This window comes from Antechinus flavipes, chromosome 4, assembly GCF_016432865.1.
Source record: "Antechinus flavipes isolate AdamAnt ecotype Samford, QLD, Australia chromosome 4, AdamAnt_v2, whole genome shotgun sequence".
NCBI lineage: Eukaryota > Metazoa > Chordata > Mammalia > Dasyuromorphia > Dasyuridae > Antechinus > Antechinus flavipes.
The window spans coordinates 88,180,243-88,196,279 of NC_067401.1; the positions used below are offsets into that span (position 1 = coordinate 88,180,243).

Below are 16,037 nucleotides of genomic sequence, written 5' to 3' on the forward strand. Positions count from 1 at the left end.
GGAAAAGGGAAATTACTATACATACAATATTTTTAATAAAATAAAATAAAAAATTGGTTCTAATTATTCAACTTACAAATAAATGGAATAAATAGTTAAAAAGAGTTTCTTGGTTCCCAGATATAGTCCACTGTTTCCTCAAAGCAGAAGCTCCCAGAGAGTTTTTTCCAACTGGACAAGCAGGCTTTTAAAATATTCCATTTCATTCAAACTTTATTCTAACCCTTAGAATTTATTCCTAAAGTTATAGGTTATAATGGTAATTATGATGTAATAATGCTAATTTGCATTGTAACTTCAATGCACAGACAAAGCTTTGTACTGATTAGAGGCTAAATAAATCTTTGTTAAATTTTCTTCCTTCCTTGAATACCTGCTTTTGAAACAAGAGTCCTTCTTTCTCAGAGAATGATCCCTGGATATTTTTTATCTTCTTTTCTATTACCTTCATCCTCCAACAAATTCCAGCAGTTAACAATTAACTTTAACATCAAATTAGCAAAGCAACCTATTTGTTAGCAATAATATAGCTTACTTTAATTACTTGGTGCGCCATTCTATGTGTGATATTGACAGAACGGGCAAAACATTCCCGGGCTTCTGTAATCTTTCCCTCTCGAAGAAGCTGTTTTCCCTTTAGAAGGTTGGTCTGACGTCTTCTGCAGGTAAATATAAGATCAGCCACCTTTATTATATGAGTATATGACATGTGTAAAAACTTGAAAATAACTTGAGGCGAGATACAATATTGTATATTTCTTAAATATCTTTCAAAAGCACAATAGCAATGCAAACAGCAGATACTAAATAAGTGGTCTTGAACAATAACACTCTATATATCTCAGAGAAAAATCACTCGATGTTATTTTTCTGTCAAACAAGGAAAAAAACAAGACCTTAAATTAATCAACATTTTCCACAATTAATAATTTATTTCTAGTAATTTTACTGTTCTACTATTTAAAATTAGATTAAGTCCTGCTGACAGAGAACAACTGTAGGGCAAAGGTTCCCAAAATCAAAATTGGGGAAATAGATGAATGCATAGTAGAAGAAAAAAGGAAACACTAAAATACAGGGGAAAAAAAAAACAACTTACTCTCTTCGAGCCTTTTCTACTTCTTTTTTAGATGGTAAGGTACAACCATCGAATACCAGAATTGGCTTGATTCCATGAGACAGAAGCATATTTACAAATTTCATACAAAATGCTACATACCTGTGAGAAACAATATAATTTAGTACATAGATTGCTTTAATATTGAAAACATATATAAAAATCAAGTATTTTTACTCAACACTATGATTTGCAAATTCATTTACATAATGTTAAGAGAATGATGGAAGATTATGAACTGTGTCACCTCATAAAACAATGAAAAGTAAAGGAAGAAAACAATGTGAAGAGCTTGAAATTAAGTAAGTTAGAATGTCCCCAAAACATTTGACTAAATATTCATGAAATGGAACACATTTTGTTTGGCATTTCTACAGCAATATATGATTTTATATCATATGCCAGATGTGTTAGTTATATGAAGAAGTAGAAATAGAGCTTAAATAAATGAAGTTAGTAAGAGCAGTTACATCAACATACAAGAAACTGCTACCTGGGCCTGCCTATATTTCTACTGTTATTGCCCTTGAGAATGCTTCATTTCAGCCATACTAGCTCACATGCTGTTCCACACACACATTTCAATCTTCTACCTCCATGCCTTTGTACAAGCTGTACTTCAAATCTAAAATGATCTTTTTTCTCACCTTTATGTCCCTCTTGGAATTCCTACTGTCATTAAAGGATTAACTCATGTGCCATTTATTATATAAAGCCCTTCCTGATCTTCCAATTATTAATGCTCTCCCTCTAATTAGTTTCTGTAGAGGGCCACAGATAGTGGGGAAACTCTGGGTGAGGTATAAGACCCTTCAGTCCAAAGGGAACCTGCTGACAATGTCTGGTTTGGCTCCCCATCTCTCCTAAAGGTTCTTGGCCTTCCTGAGAAGTTAGGGGTCCATGTCAGTTATAAATAATCAAAATTTTTAGTATGAATATTTTCATACTAAATGTTGTTGTATGTTGTAATCGAAGCAAAGTGATATCAGGTGGCAAAGAGTCATCTACATACAACAAGTTGTTTATGTGGTACCCTGTGTGCAGTATACAGTTAGCGCATGTGCAGTGTTGCTATAGTTACATAAGGTTATTAGGGTATATAAGGATGAGAGAATTTGGAATAAATGGACTCCATGTTTGATTATCCATGTGAGTCCTGCCTCATCACTCCTCTTCTAAGACCAAGGACTTGGGGAGTACCGAGATCCTTCAAAGAGCTAGTCCAGACACAAGTTTCTATTTTCTTAGTGGACTTTATATTTACTTAACTGTGTAAATGTTGTTTCCTCAAGCAGAATGTAATATTCTTGAGGTCATGGACATCTTTATATCTCCAGAGCCTAACATGTTACCTGGCACACAGAAGGCACTTAATAAATGACTGTTGACTATGATTCAAAAAACACTTAGGGACTGAAGATATTTCAATGAATATAAGTTTTCCCCATTTCTTCCTTCACCCTCACCATCCTCCTTCTCCTAAAAAACTAAAAACCTGAAGAAACAAAAAGATAAATGAGAGTAGCAAAAAGGCATAGACCTGAATTCAAATCCAGACTCAGGCATTCACTAGCAGTGTGATCCTCAGCAAATTACTTAATCCTGTTTGTATTAGTGCACTCATCTGTAAAATGAGTTGGAGAAGGAAATGGCAAACTATTTCGGTATCTGCCGAGAAAACTCTAAATGGAGCCACAGAGTCAGACATAACTGAAAAACAAGGCTTATAACGTGTTTAATATACATTATCTAATGTTTATCTTTGCCAACTTATTATTCACATTTTATTCACTCCTATTTAAAAACTTACACTATATCACGCTGCCTTTTTCAATGTGTCTGTGTACTTTTGCAATAATGTTTATGTACTTCAAAGCTGACTTTGAAGATATGATAAAAGAGCAGGCAGCTTCCACAGCTCTTAACAGCTTAATAGTCACATAACTGATTTACAGAAAGTAAAGAGATCCTACTATATTTGTTGTTTATTGGCCAAAAATATCCCCACAAAATGTTTGATGTGGTAGAACAAAACACAACCATAAAAGCATTCTTCAAACAAGATATCTCCCACATATGATGTAAGATTATACAAGATTCCTTGACAAATGCAACCACAAAAGCTATCTCTGTTGAATATCTCTTTGCTTATCAATATATGTACTATATTTATTACCTGAAATGTCTTATACAAAAACATCTTTCCTTAAAATCTCCAGAAGGCAGGAGCTTACAAATTTGTCATAATAGTGTATTACTAATAGGAAAGGCTGTGAAACACAGGAACTGATTTTTAATGTTTAATTAAAATTTAATTAAATTCCCTTTTGGGGATCTTTTAAAACTCATTTCATATATTAATGAATTATCATATATGAATTATTATCCCTTGGAAATATTAACATTTCTATATTATTCACACCCACTGTTGTTTCATATTATTTTGTGCCTTTTCTTTTGGCTAGCAAGTTCACCCCAAAGGCAGAGAGGGAAAGGAATCAACAAAACAGACAAATATTTGGGGCCTACTATGTATAGAATAAAAGTGGCAGAGAAAGACAAACTTGATTATAGCAAGGTCCCTGAATTTGGATAGCTAGATGGCACAGTGGATAGAGTCTAACATAAGAAAAATTCATCTTCCTGAGTTAAAATTTGGCCTCAGACACTTACTAGTTGTATGAGCCTGGACAAGTCACTTAACAGTATTTGCCTCAGTTTTCTCAACTGTAAAAATGGGGAATGTTACAGCAAATATTTCATAAATGAGGCAGGTAGTACTGAGTTAACATTTGTAAAGCATTTAGCACCAACTCTGGCACAGAGTAGGTGTTTAATACAATCCCTAACCTAATTTAAGATAAAACTGGAAAGATAGGATGAAAGCCATTCTGTGGAAGGCTTTTAATCTTTAATGCCCTGAACAAGGAGTCTAAATTTTATGGGTGAGGAACAGGGAGCATACTGAAGATATTTACACAGGGTACGAGATCTTTGCATTATTTTTGTGGCCAAAAAGATTGGAGAAGGGAACACATGTAAAATAGGTAGGATAGTGTGACTGGGACAAATAGAATTGACAGCTGTTATAGAGAGGAAATGAACAGGACCTGTTAACTGATTAGATGTGATTAGAATGAAAGTCAATCTTAAGGTTATGAACATGGGAGATTGTGTGATGAAAAGGTGAAATTTAGAATTAATGTTATTTATTTGCAGGTCTTACAAGATTACCTTCTGAAAAATTTTAATGTATTAGAAAATATAATAACTAGAAATAACTTATAGATTTCATTAACTCATTATCACAAAAGAGGCTACGGTTCATTAGTCAAAGTCCTCCAAAATTGAAAGCAATAATTACTATTATTCCTCATGAACTATAATATTGCAAGAAACACTAATGGTAGCAAAGAAAATATTCATACTAAAAATTTTGATTGTTTACAACTAACACTGACAAGAAGAAAACTGGCAAAGAATGGCTGGATATTCAACTGGAATAGCAAATAAAATATACTTTACATATCTCACATGTCACAAAAAATCCCAGTACTGAACTAAGTGAAAAAAAAATTTTTTTTTTTTTTTTTGGGCAATCAGCAAATGTTATTAAATGCTATTACTATATGCTGGGCACTGGAAATACCAAAGAAAGACCAAATCAGGACCTGTCCTCAAGAAGCATGCATTCAAATGGGAAGATGAACTATATATATTACGCATATAGACTAGATGGAAGGCAATCTGGTAGGGAAGGCACGTATGGGTAGGAGGTGTTGCAGATGTGGTTTGAGTTGAATCCTGAAGGAAGTCAAGGAATTAAGATGTGGAAATGAGGGGGCAGAGCATGAGAGATAGCGCAGGCATGAAGATGAGATGGACCATTTTAAAAAATTGGAAGTAAGTCTTTGTTGCTGAATTGAAGAATTTTAGAGAGTAATCAAGTCTAAGAAGACTAAGGTAAGAAACCTGGAAATAAGAGGGAGCCCCCTGAGCTTTATGACAAGGTCAGACTTAACTTTAGGAAAAATCACCAGGCAGGCTGGATTATTACCCTGAATTCATACTTGAGACAGGGAGATCTGTTAGAACACAACAGCAGCATATCCAGGTGAGAGAAAGGTTTGATGCAGAATTGTTATTGTGTGAATAGGGACAAAGTAGAGTTTATGAGAGATGATATGAAGACAGAAAAGACAAGGTTAGGCAACATGTATATATGGAATTAGGGGGAAGAGCAAATGATATTGAAGTTTCAAGATCAAGTGACTTTTTCAACAAAAAATCCATTCCATGTTATAAGAAAATGACATCATTTATCATTAAGAAATAACCAGCAAAAATATGAATCAAAAGAAATGAAAATAGATTAATTCATACTTACTGATCAGTAGGTTCACCTTTGGCTAGCTTTTCAGCACAGGCAAAGGCTCCTTTGTGAAGCCAACAGTATGTATCCACAGCTACCACCTGCCCTTTATACTTCTTTATATGGATGGGTTCAGAAGCATCTTTGATAAACTGAAGCAAACCTTGTATCCCCATCCTGCCAGTTACACATGATAAAAAAGTTGAAACGTGGAAAATTAAATATATATTAAAAATTTTAAAAGTTCATAAAACAAAAAGATTTGATTGCCATTAAAAAAACAATTTATTTTCTGGACTTCTGAAAACTATTAACCTTTAAACGTATTTAAAGAGCTTTCCCATTTGCCCAGGGATAATGACTGGTTCTATGATTTCCTTGTTAAAGGGAACATGTCCAGGAGGAAACTGTATCTGGACAGCTTAGGACTTTTCTCTGCAACTAAACAGTCTTGAGAGAAGAGAAATCATTTGTCCAAGTCACCTCACTCGTATGTGTCAAGAGATGGGATTTGAACTCAGGTCCTGATGAGTTCTGGAGACAAATTACTTTTACTATAGCTGCAAATTATGCATTGTGGATAAATTCCATTTTACATTTAAGCCTATAGTTTACTTCAAAGGTACTTAAGAGATTGTATAGTATATTACATCTGACTTTATATTTATAATCCTCTTCCTGTTTTCCCCTTGTCGGGATGCCTCTTGTCGCTCAACAATCAAGGACTTGATAGATCCGCACGATCGGATCTCACCTACTAAGGGAGGCACCCTCCCTCTCCTTCTCTTCTCCCCCTCCCCCCAGCCCCCGTAGAAGGTTATGTCGGCAATAGCCAGGTCTCAGATAGCTAAGTCTGTAAAGAGCTTGATCTTGTTAGATCTCTTCCACCCTTAAAACCGGCCGAGGTGAAGTGATCTGTCTGGGGCTTTTCCGAGGACAGGTCTATGCACCGAGTCACCAGGTCTCTCACTCGGCCTGAACGCGAGAGGCCCGGAGCCCTCCAAGAAGCCATTCCGAGATGGACCGAGTATCCAGAGCTGACTCCCGCCTTCGCACCCACTCCCAGGGATCAGAGCGCGGGGCCTGGGCATTGTCTCTCCGTGCTTGCGGCTAGTCCCCAGTATCTCACCTTGCGCTGTCCCGCACCAGAACCGAGTCTGGGGTGCAGATCAGCAGACACTCACAGTGTAAGCGCCAAAACAACACGGCCCGCTTTCAATTTACGCGCGTCTAGAGCAGAAGGGGCACCGCCTCTAACGGAAGTGACGTCAAGACACCGCTGGCGAATCAATTTCTAGTTTTTTTTTTTTTTTTTTTTTTTTGCACGGGTCTCTAAATCTCCCATGGATCACTTCTCTGTTGTCAATTTCTCTTCTATCTATCTCCCTTTCCACCTGTATTGGTTTTCTACTGATTGACATGAACTCCTTGGAGGAGTCAGGGGAGATTTCACTTCGACCAGAAGGAGGAATTATTTAATCTTTGTGGGGGGAATTAAAATGAGCGCGCCTGAAAGACCCCAAGTAGCTTTCTGGGAATTGTAGTTTTCAACTGCGCTCGGATCCCAGGCAGTTGTAGTCCCCGAAACAATTCTTGTCAGGAGAGTAGATGAAACTTGGATGAAGATGGGTGTGTTTTAAGGCGAGCCTGCGACGGCTCATTTGTGTTCATTTTTTTGTTTTTAAGCAAAATGAAAAGAAAATCGAAGCCAAAAAGAATTTGTTGCACTACTGTACAACAAATTTTTCCATCTGGATGCGTATGTTTTGGTAAATATTAAACAATAGGTTCTCCAGAAAAAAAATGCACAGATTATACTTTAAATTTAATCTGCAATGTTAACATTGTCCCTACCAACAAAATAGTAATATTTTGATTTGCAAAGTTTGAAATTGAATAATTGGTTGGAGCTGGCTTCAGCACATCACTGAATCAAAATATTTAAACCATCTACAATTTACTAGCTCAGGCTTGGAAACATACTGCAGAACTTGAGTAGAGGTGTCTCGTTTTCAAGTTCTGTTTTCTATTTACTAGGCCATGTTCCCTCTTTATTTGAGGCATATAGAGATCATATTTTCAATTATCCAGTCTCAGCTCTGTCACGCATTAATGAGACAGCTAAGAGTTGACATGATTGTGATTTCCCGAGGCCCGTGGGAAAGCTTTTGATTTATAATGCTTTATTGTCAATAGCATAATAGGATTCAGAGCTGGAAAGGAGACTGAAGATCTACACCTCCAATTTAGCAGATGTGAAAACTGAGGTCCAGCGGATTAAGCGACTTAATCCATGACACAGATAGTAAATAGTTCTAGTTTGAACACTCTAGTCCATGCTCCATTCAGCTATCAAACGGATCATCCTGAAAATCAGGTCTAAGCAGGTCATCTTATTTAATTAACTACACTGGCTCCTATCATTTCTAGTATCAAATATTACGTCACCTCTTCCCATCTTGGCATTCTTGTTCTATGGTTCCCCTCTCTTCTTTCTGTTCCTTACACAAGATGTGCTATCTCCTGTTTCAGAATATTTTTAACTGTCTCTTTCCTCATTCTTGAGAGTCTCTTCATTCTCATTTCTGTCTTCCTGACTCCTTGGCTTCCTTAAAGTTCCCGGTAAATCCCACCAGGGAGCCTTTACAATCTCCCTTAACACTAGTGCCTGACTTGTATTATTTCCAATTTATCTTGCATATAACTTGTTTGTAATTAGTTGTTTGCAAATTATCTCCCCCATTAGACTGTGAGTTTCTTGAGAGCAAGGACTTTTATTTTTTATCTTTCTTTTTATCCCCAGTGCTTATCACAGAAATCTGTTCAGTTGTATCCCACTCTTATGACACCATTTGGGGTTTTCTTGGTAGAGATACTGTAGTGGTTTCCTATTTCCTTCTCCAGCTCATTTTATAGATGAGGACACTGAAGTAGTCTTGTCATATAGCCTGTAAATGTTTAACATTACATTGAACTCTGATCTTCCTTATTCCAGGCCCCAAACTCTATCTAGTGTATCACTGAGCAGTCTCACCTGGTACATAGTAGATGCTTAACAATGCTTGATGACAGATTTACTGAACCCTGATTCTATGTTTCTAAATCTAAAATCTGGGGCTTTTTCCAGTAGAGCAGGAAATAGAAAGCCAGATGTCTCTGTACAGTTTTTTTCCCCCAATGTGAAACAAGGAGGATGTTTTAAATAAAAAGGAGGCTGGTCCACAGCTGTTATTCCAGATAGATTAAAGATATGGTAGCCAATTAAACTGATAGCTCCCCAAAGCAATTCTTGTTTAAGATATTCAGTCTACCCTCCTTCCCAGGAATTAGTTGTATCAGTGAGCAAATTGTTTTATTTCCTCAGCAACAAATTATAAATCCAGAAATTCAAAGGGGGAAGAAAATTACTTATGATGACCCATAGAATCTAATTTAATTGTTCTTTGTCACATTTACCTATTATTTTAAGCAATAAGATGTGTAGATGAGAGAAATATAAACTTAAGTAAAAAGTCTCTCAAAGAAAGAATAGGCCACAGAGTCCAAAACTTAGATTAATATTAGCATCTTGAACAATCTGAAGAGTGATATCTTCATACTATGCTAAATGTAAGAGGGTGACACAGAAACTTTAATTGTGGCCTTGGGGGCTTAGTCATGCCATAGACATGGAATAATTACCATAATCATCCTTTATTATACTCTTCATGTGAAACCATGAAATGTACTATTCTCCAGGAAGTTACAGTGTGTGGAACTGATGGAGAACAATACTTCACCAGATGGACAGAAAGGAACAGTTCAAGGACTCTGTGAAATCTAATCTAAAGGAAAGAAACATACATCAAAATGTCAATGATCCTAAAACAGCAGTCAAAGACAGACTGCTTAGTGGGGAGAAATCCAAGATGGAGAGGCTTAGCTTAAACAAAGGAGTCACATTGACTATCAGGGTAAGAGGTCCTTGTGCAGTGAGTGCCAAGTCCTCAGTAAGTAGCTGCAGTCAAAATCTGCCAGTAATGAATTCCTGACCATAGATTGGTCTTTCAGTCACATTTGCCATTAGGGAAATTACCCTGCCAACAGCACCATCTTAAAATACAAAAGAGTAATAAACCTTTTATTCTACTATTTAAAATCTAATAAATATATTTACCAGACTCTGAGGCAAGTTCATTGTTCTCATATATCTCATATTAATACATTTTGTTGATAACTTACTGGTTGGAGTTTTGGGTTTAATGCATTCTTAAGTCTAAATCAAAGATAATTCTCTTAGGGCTAATCTAACTCTTTGATGTGGAATAGTTGAAGGGGTTATATCGACATATATTTGACCAGTGTGATAACTAGAAGTTGTAAAGCAGTAATAATGTTCATCTTTTTTCTTCCTTTAGTCATTTGAAAACTTTCCTTCTGGTCTCTCTGTTTCACTATGAACCATCTCAGTATATGAATAGTTATTTACTTTCTTTTTAAATTACTTTTTTGATACTCTGAACTTTATAAGTATCAAGAAAATGGACATTTCAATTCATAAAGAACAGAGAGGACTATATATGAAACTACAAATTTTATAATGTAAAGCTTTTTAAAAAAAATTAATGTGTACAACAATTTATTACATTAGCTCCAAAGATGCTTAATTTTTCTTTTACTTTCTAGACCTCCCAAATGCCTTTGTTTTTTCTCTTTAAAAGTGTCATTGATGTTCTTTTCTTTCTGACTTTTTTTGCATACTCGATCCTCCTCCTATCAAACAAAAATCTAAACTAAACTAAATCTCCTCTCTCTATTCACTGACTCATTTTTAACTGTCTACAAACATGCCCACATGTACCCCTGGGGGGGAAAAACTTTAACTTGATCTTTTCCACCTTACTTTCTACATTTCTTCTGCCTTTCATACCTAAACTCTTCAAAAAGGTGGCCTACAATAAGAACATCCTTCTCTCTTCTTTAACCCTTTATAATCTATCTTATCATGTTGTATGGAATAAAGAGAGATAAGGTGAAGAACTTACAGGAATGCATGAATTCTTTTTCTGTATTTTATTTTCATTATTTCTGTGTTTCCCCTATGACCTGTATAATATGTGCAGGCTCATATTTACTTGAGCCTTGGGGACAGTTAGAAACATATTTACTTAATCTGAGCTGATGACATTTATTAGTATTTGACATTTATCGATATTTAGTCTATTAGCTGGACCACTGTCTGCTTGATTAAGCCTGAAGGCCTGATTTTCTGTTTCCTAGAAATCAGGAGATTTTAGGGAAATAGAAACCTTCCATTCCAATCTCTCTAAATAGCAACAGCCAATTAGATGCCTCCCCCTTCCCTTCTCAATGCTCTCTTACTTGTGATGTAATTTCTTGTATAAAAGCTATATATCTTTACTACTTCTTTAGCCCTCCTACTGCGAGCTTTCTCTTTCTTATCTTGCAATGGGACGGCTCATCCTCAGAAGGTTTTCAATAAACAACTTTTCTGCCTTCTACTGAGTGATCTCTGAGTAGTCATTTTGGGTAAGGGTCTTCTACACCCCTCACAATGTCACTGAAACTTCTCTCTTTAAAGTTATCAGCAATCTCATAGTTGCGAAATCCAATGACCTTTTCTTGATCATTTTTTCTCTCTGACACTGTTAATTACCCTCTCCTCTCTCTAGGTTTTCAGGTCACCACTTTGTCTAGTTGTCTTACTTAGCCACCACTCCTTAATCTTCTTTGGTCGAGAAGGCCTCTAACTATAGGTGTTCCTCAGGGTTCTGTCCTAGAGCCTGGCTCTTTCCCCTCTATACTATTTCACTTGGTGATTTCATTAACTTCCATGGATTTAATTCCCATTTCTATGATGATAATTCTAAGATTTGTATACCTGCTCCAACCTCTCTACTAATGTCTAATTTCACATCTCCAGAAACTTTTCAGAACTCTCATTCTAAATGTCCAGTAGACATCTTAAACTAACCCTATCTAAAAAAGAACTCAGTGTTTTTTTCCACGAAACCTTCCCCTTCTGCTGTCTTTTCTGTTGCTGTTGAGGGCAATACCATCCTTCTAGTCTGCCATCAACTGGCATGAATCATGGAAGAAGCAGTGAGTGAAAAAGATAAAAATGGGGCCAGAAGAGTCCAAGCTTACATTTGAACTGACTATTTCTTACAGCTTCCTTTTTATATCCCCCACAAGCATATTTTTCTTTATTAGACATTACACAAATGCCAGAAAACCACAAAAATTAAAACTAAGATTACGACATTTCTTTGTTCTATTAATCAAGGTCTATCCTATTATTTATTTTCATTTTTAAAGCATCCTGTCTCAAAATATAATTCAGTTGTGTCATCCATTATATTTTCAGTAAATAATCCAAAGGAGCTCAGATATAAGTTATCAGCTGGGAAGCTGCCTTGCAAAATCTCCTAAAGTCCTCCAAGTGGCTTTGTCTTGCTTTGGCCTTCCAAAGAACTTACAGCTGGCTCCCCACCTCTCCCCCTTTTAAATTTTTTAATCACAATTCATGCAGGTCGATTATGATTGGTTGCAATAGGATAATAATTATTCTAAGAAAACAAGAAAAGCCAGAGCAAATTAAAATAAAAAGCAATATATATAATACATACATATATAGATGATATAGTATGAAAGACTGTAAAAAATCAATTTTTAAAGGATTAAGTCTCTGAAAAGCATTAATTATAGAGTGTGCCATTCCCTCTAGATCAATTCCAAGCATGGACACATTTTCAATACCAGAAGTGATTACATGTAAAATATTCAGTAATACTAGAGTCATGCCAAAATCCTGAGTTGTACATGTATCTTTTATTATGATATATCAGGATTAATAGCATTGTGTATTAAAAGTATAACACAGATAAATGAATATTGACAATCACATTTCAATACTTCCAACTCATCTCCTAAAAAGAGTACTAATTGTTCTAATAAATTTAATTTGTTATTAAAATCTATATCAATATCTTCTTATGTTTAGAATGCCAGAGCAACATTCCTGGTTAGGTTGTCAGCAAACATAGCTGTCTGGATTTCAGACTGTAATGTTACAGCAGAAATAGTGGTTGGAACTATTAAAGAAACAAGGGCAATAATCCTGTTTATCAACAAACCTATAAATCTTTTTGAGCAGTCTACTGTTTCTACAAATATGTACAATGAAGGTTCTCTTGCTGACTGAAATCAAGAATTTGTGGGAAATATGCAAAAGAAGTTTATTCTATAATTAAAACATACCTAGCAGTTATATCGATACATTGAGTGAGTATACAATTTACATAAATAACATTCCATTTATATTCAGTGTCTTCTAATATAAGGTCAAGGCAATTTTTTACATTTTCACAATCAGCATTGTAATTAGCAACAAGGAAAGTTTGTGGTGGGCTATATAGCATTTATATGTCACAGGTTGTAACGAAGGAGGAAAAGGAATTATTTCCAATACATTTCTCCACTCTCCCCACACATCTGGGTGGATAAAATAGTCACCACTGCAAGGAACGTAAGTTTAGTTCTTGAGCAAGATCAATTGCTTGCTGTGACAGAGCCTTTATCTCTCCCCCATGTAGGATTCTCCACCTTCTGTGTTGCCTTACTCAATCTTCATTTTCCTTGAAGTTTCATATTCTGCATTTGAGTGGTCAATGGTGGTACATGCTCTGACTTTTTTTCAGGTACCCCACATCGGTCATGTATATTATTCTGGGTTTCCCCACATTAATAATGGATTAATAATGTTTTTCTGTTAATGGATCTTTCCACATTACCAAGTCTGCAAGCCTTTTTACTTCTGAAAAGTGCTTTTCTGCTGGGTATGCCCAGCTTTTCCCATTGTCAAAAAGTTTAAAGTATATAATATTTTTGATAGTTTCCTTTGTGGGGTAGTGGTAGATATTCCCCTTTTTTATTTATCAAGCATGATTTTTATGTCCTTATTACAACACTCTACAAGAGCTTGACCAATCAAGTTATATGAAATTCTGATAATTAATTGTATATGGTCAGAAGATCAGAATTCATTAAAAGTGTTACTAGCATAGGCAGGAACATTGTCTATTTTTATCTGTTTAGGAATACCCATAAGGTCAAATTCCAAAAAGAGATAATTGATAACATGTTTGACAGCCTCATTTCTTTGTAATGAGACAAAAGTAAAGGAAGAATAAGTGTCTGTCTACTGTGACATGGACAAAAGAGAGTTTAATAAATAACTTTTGCATTATTTTGTAAACTTTAAGGACCTTATTTAATACAGACATATCTAACAATAAATAGATGAGTGAGCCAGATATTCATTTACCTACTTATTAAGAATATAATGATCGCATATTTTCAGATTGAAAAGTACAAGATCTGACATATTTGAATTGTACTCATGTCTTTTATTGACTATTTACTCTTATTCTAGAAATTTGCCATAAGAGAAAAAAGCAAGAACATGATCATAATAGCATTAAAACTGTTTTTCAAGTCACAGTCTGAGAGTACATACAATTAATTGTGCAATAACAATTCCACTTCATAGCCACTCAGGAATAATCAGGTGAGTTCCTATTCAAAGGAAAACAATGAGGAATCCGAGTCTGAAATATCTCCTTAAGCAGAAGTCAAGGCTACACTCTCAATTCTTGTCCAGGTACAAACTTCCAACTGTAACAGTTCAGAATCACCTCCTGAGTAACTTGTGGCCATTTCTTTCGGATGGTGGATTACTGACTTGATGATTCATCAGACAATCATACCTGAATTCAAAGCTCCAAACAATATTAGTTATAGTCCCAAGAATTTTCATCTTAAATAAAAAGTTTCATTAATCAAAGTGTCAGGTGGGTTTAGCTCTCAAGGATTACATACTGATAACAGTAAGAGATTCATCCCAGAAAGTTCACAGCTTATCTTGATATATGAGTAGAAAATTTTCCTTTAAGATACTCACTTAGCTAGGTGATGCATCAACCTTGAAGTCAGGAGGATCTGAGTTCAAATCTGACCTCAGATGCCTAGTGTGTGATCCTGGGCAAGTCACTTAAGCCCATTTGCCTCAGCAAAAAGAAAAAAAAAGACATTCAGTAATCAATAACCAAAGACTCAAGTTTTAGAAATATAAAAAATTCAAATTGTATATTGTCTATAGCAAAAACATGTTCAGTTATTAACGATAGTCAAATGGACAAAGGCATAGACTACTATTCTTAGACTCCCTTTAAATAATGGGAATAAGCATATGCTATGTATTTAGCGTCTAAAAGAATGTTGAGGGGTTTTGTAACATCTTTAGGGAGGAGGATTATTGATGAGATTTCAGCCTTTTGTGCTGAATTGTAATGATTTTGTATGACCTTATTATATTTCTTATCTATATAGTACCCTGCTTTCCCTGAACTGTAGCCATCAGTAAATGCAGTAAGTGCAGAATCAATAGGATACTTCTTTATTATCCTTGGGAATATCCATTGATATTTTTCACAAATGATGAGTAATTGCCAAATCCCATAAAGATATGACTTGCTCTAAATCATATATTAAGAAATTGAAATTGTTTACATTTTTGCTACTATATAAAATATCATCCATATAGTGAATTATTTTGGAATCTGGATATTTTGGTCTGATGAAATATCATAGCTAAGGAGATCATTATACACGGCAACAAGAAGACCATATGATGATCAATTCTGATGGACGTGGCTCTCTTCAACAATGAGATGATTCAGACCATTTCTACTTATTCAGTGATGAAGAGAGCCGTCTACACCTAGAGAGAGGACTGTGGGAATTGAGTGTGGTTCACAACATAGCATTTTCACTATTTTTGTTGTTTGCTTGCATTTTATTTTACTTGTCTTATTTTTCTTGTGCAGCACAATAATTGTATACATATGTTGGATATATGTTTAACATATATTGGACTACTTGCCACTAGGGGAGGACGTGGAGGGGGAGGGAGCTGGGGAATTGGAACATAAGGTCTTGCAAGTGCTAATGATGAAGAATTGTCCATGCATATGTTTTGAAAAATAATTATAAAAAAAAGAAATAGCATGGCTAACAAAATTTTGGCACATTGTAGGACTATTTTCCATATCTTGAGGTAACACTTTCCACTAAAATGTTTGTGCAGGTGTATCCATATTTATACTAGAAATAGTAAAGGTAAATCTAGGTTTATCCTCCTTTTAAAGAGGAATAGTAAATTAATAATTATCAGGGACTAGTCAGCAAGCACCTTGGTAGGGGAAGGAAGGCCAGCCTGAAGAGTGTCCATAGTGACCATGGTGTCATTTATTACACACAAAATATACATTTGCCAGTTCACTGATTTTTTTTCTTTATTGCAAATACTGGAGAATTCCAAGGTCTAATAGAAAATTCTCCTAATTAGAGTTCTTCAGAGACTAATTGATAGAGAATTTATCTTCTCCTTTGATAGCCTGATAATAACAACAGATTTTTAAACACATTTTCCACCTCTTGTTAGTTTTTCAATTTATACTGTGATACCATTTAGGGTACTAGATAACA

General features: G+C 35.3%; 1 protein-coding gene across 2 annotated transcripts in view; it reads right to left on the reverse strand.

The window, feature by feature from the left end:
• Positions 1-6,702, reverse strand: part of EXO1 (exonuclease 1) — a 32,653-nt gene extending 25,951 nt beyond the window's left edge. For both annotated transcript variants that reach the window (XM_051993504.1, XM_051993505.1), the window contains exons 1-4: positions 6,619-6,702; positions 5,505-5,666; positions 1,100-1,219; positions 536-659 (exon numbers count right to left, since the gene is read on the reverse strand). In XM_051993504.1, the coding sequence (XP_051849464.1) occupies positions 536-659; positions 1,100-1,219; positions 5,505-5,665 (405 nt within the window). In that variant the 5' untranslated portion in view covers position 5,666; positions 6,619-6,702. The remainder of the gene's footprint in view (positions 1-535; positions 660-1,099; positions 1,220-5,504; positions 5,667-6,618) is intronic.
• Between the last annotated feature and the right edge of the window lie 9,335 nt (positions 6,703-16,037).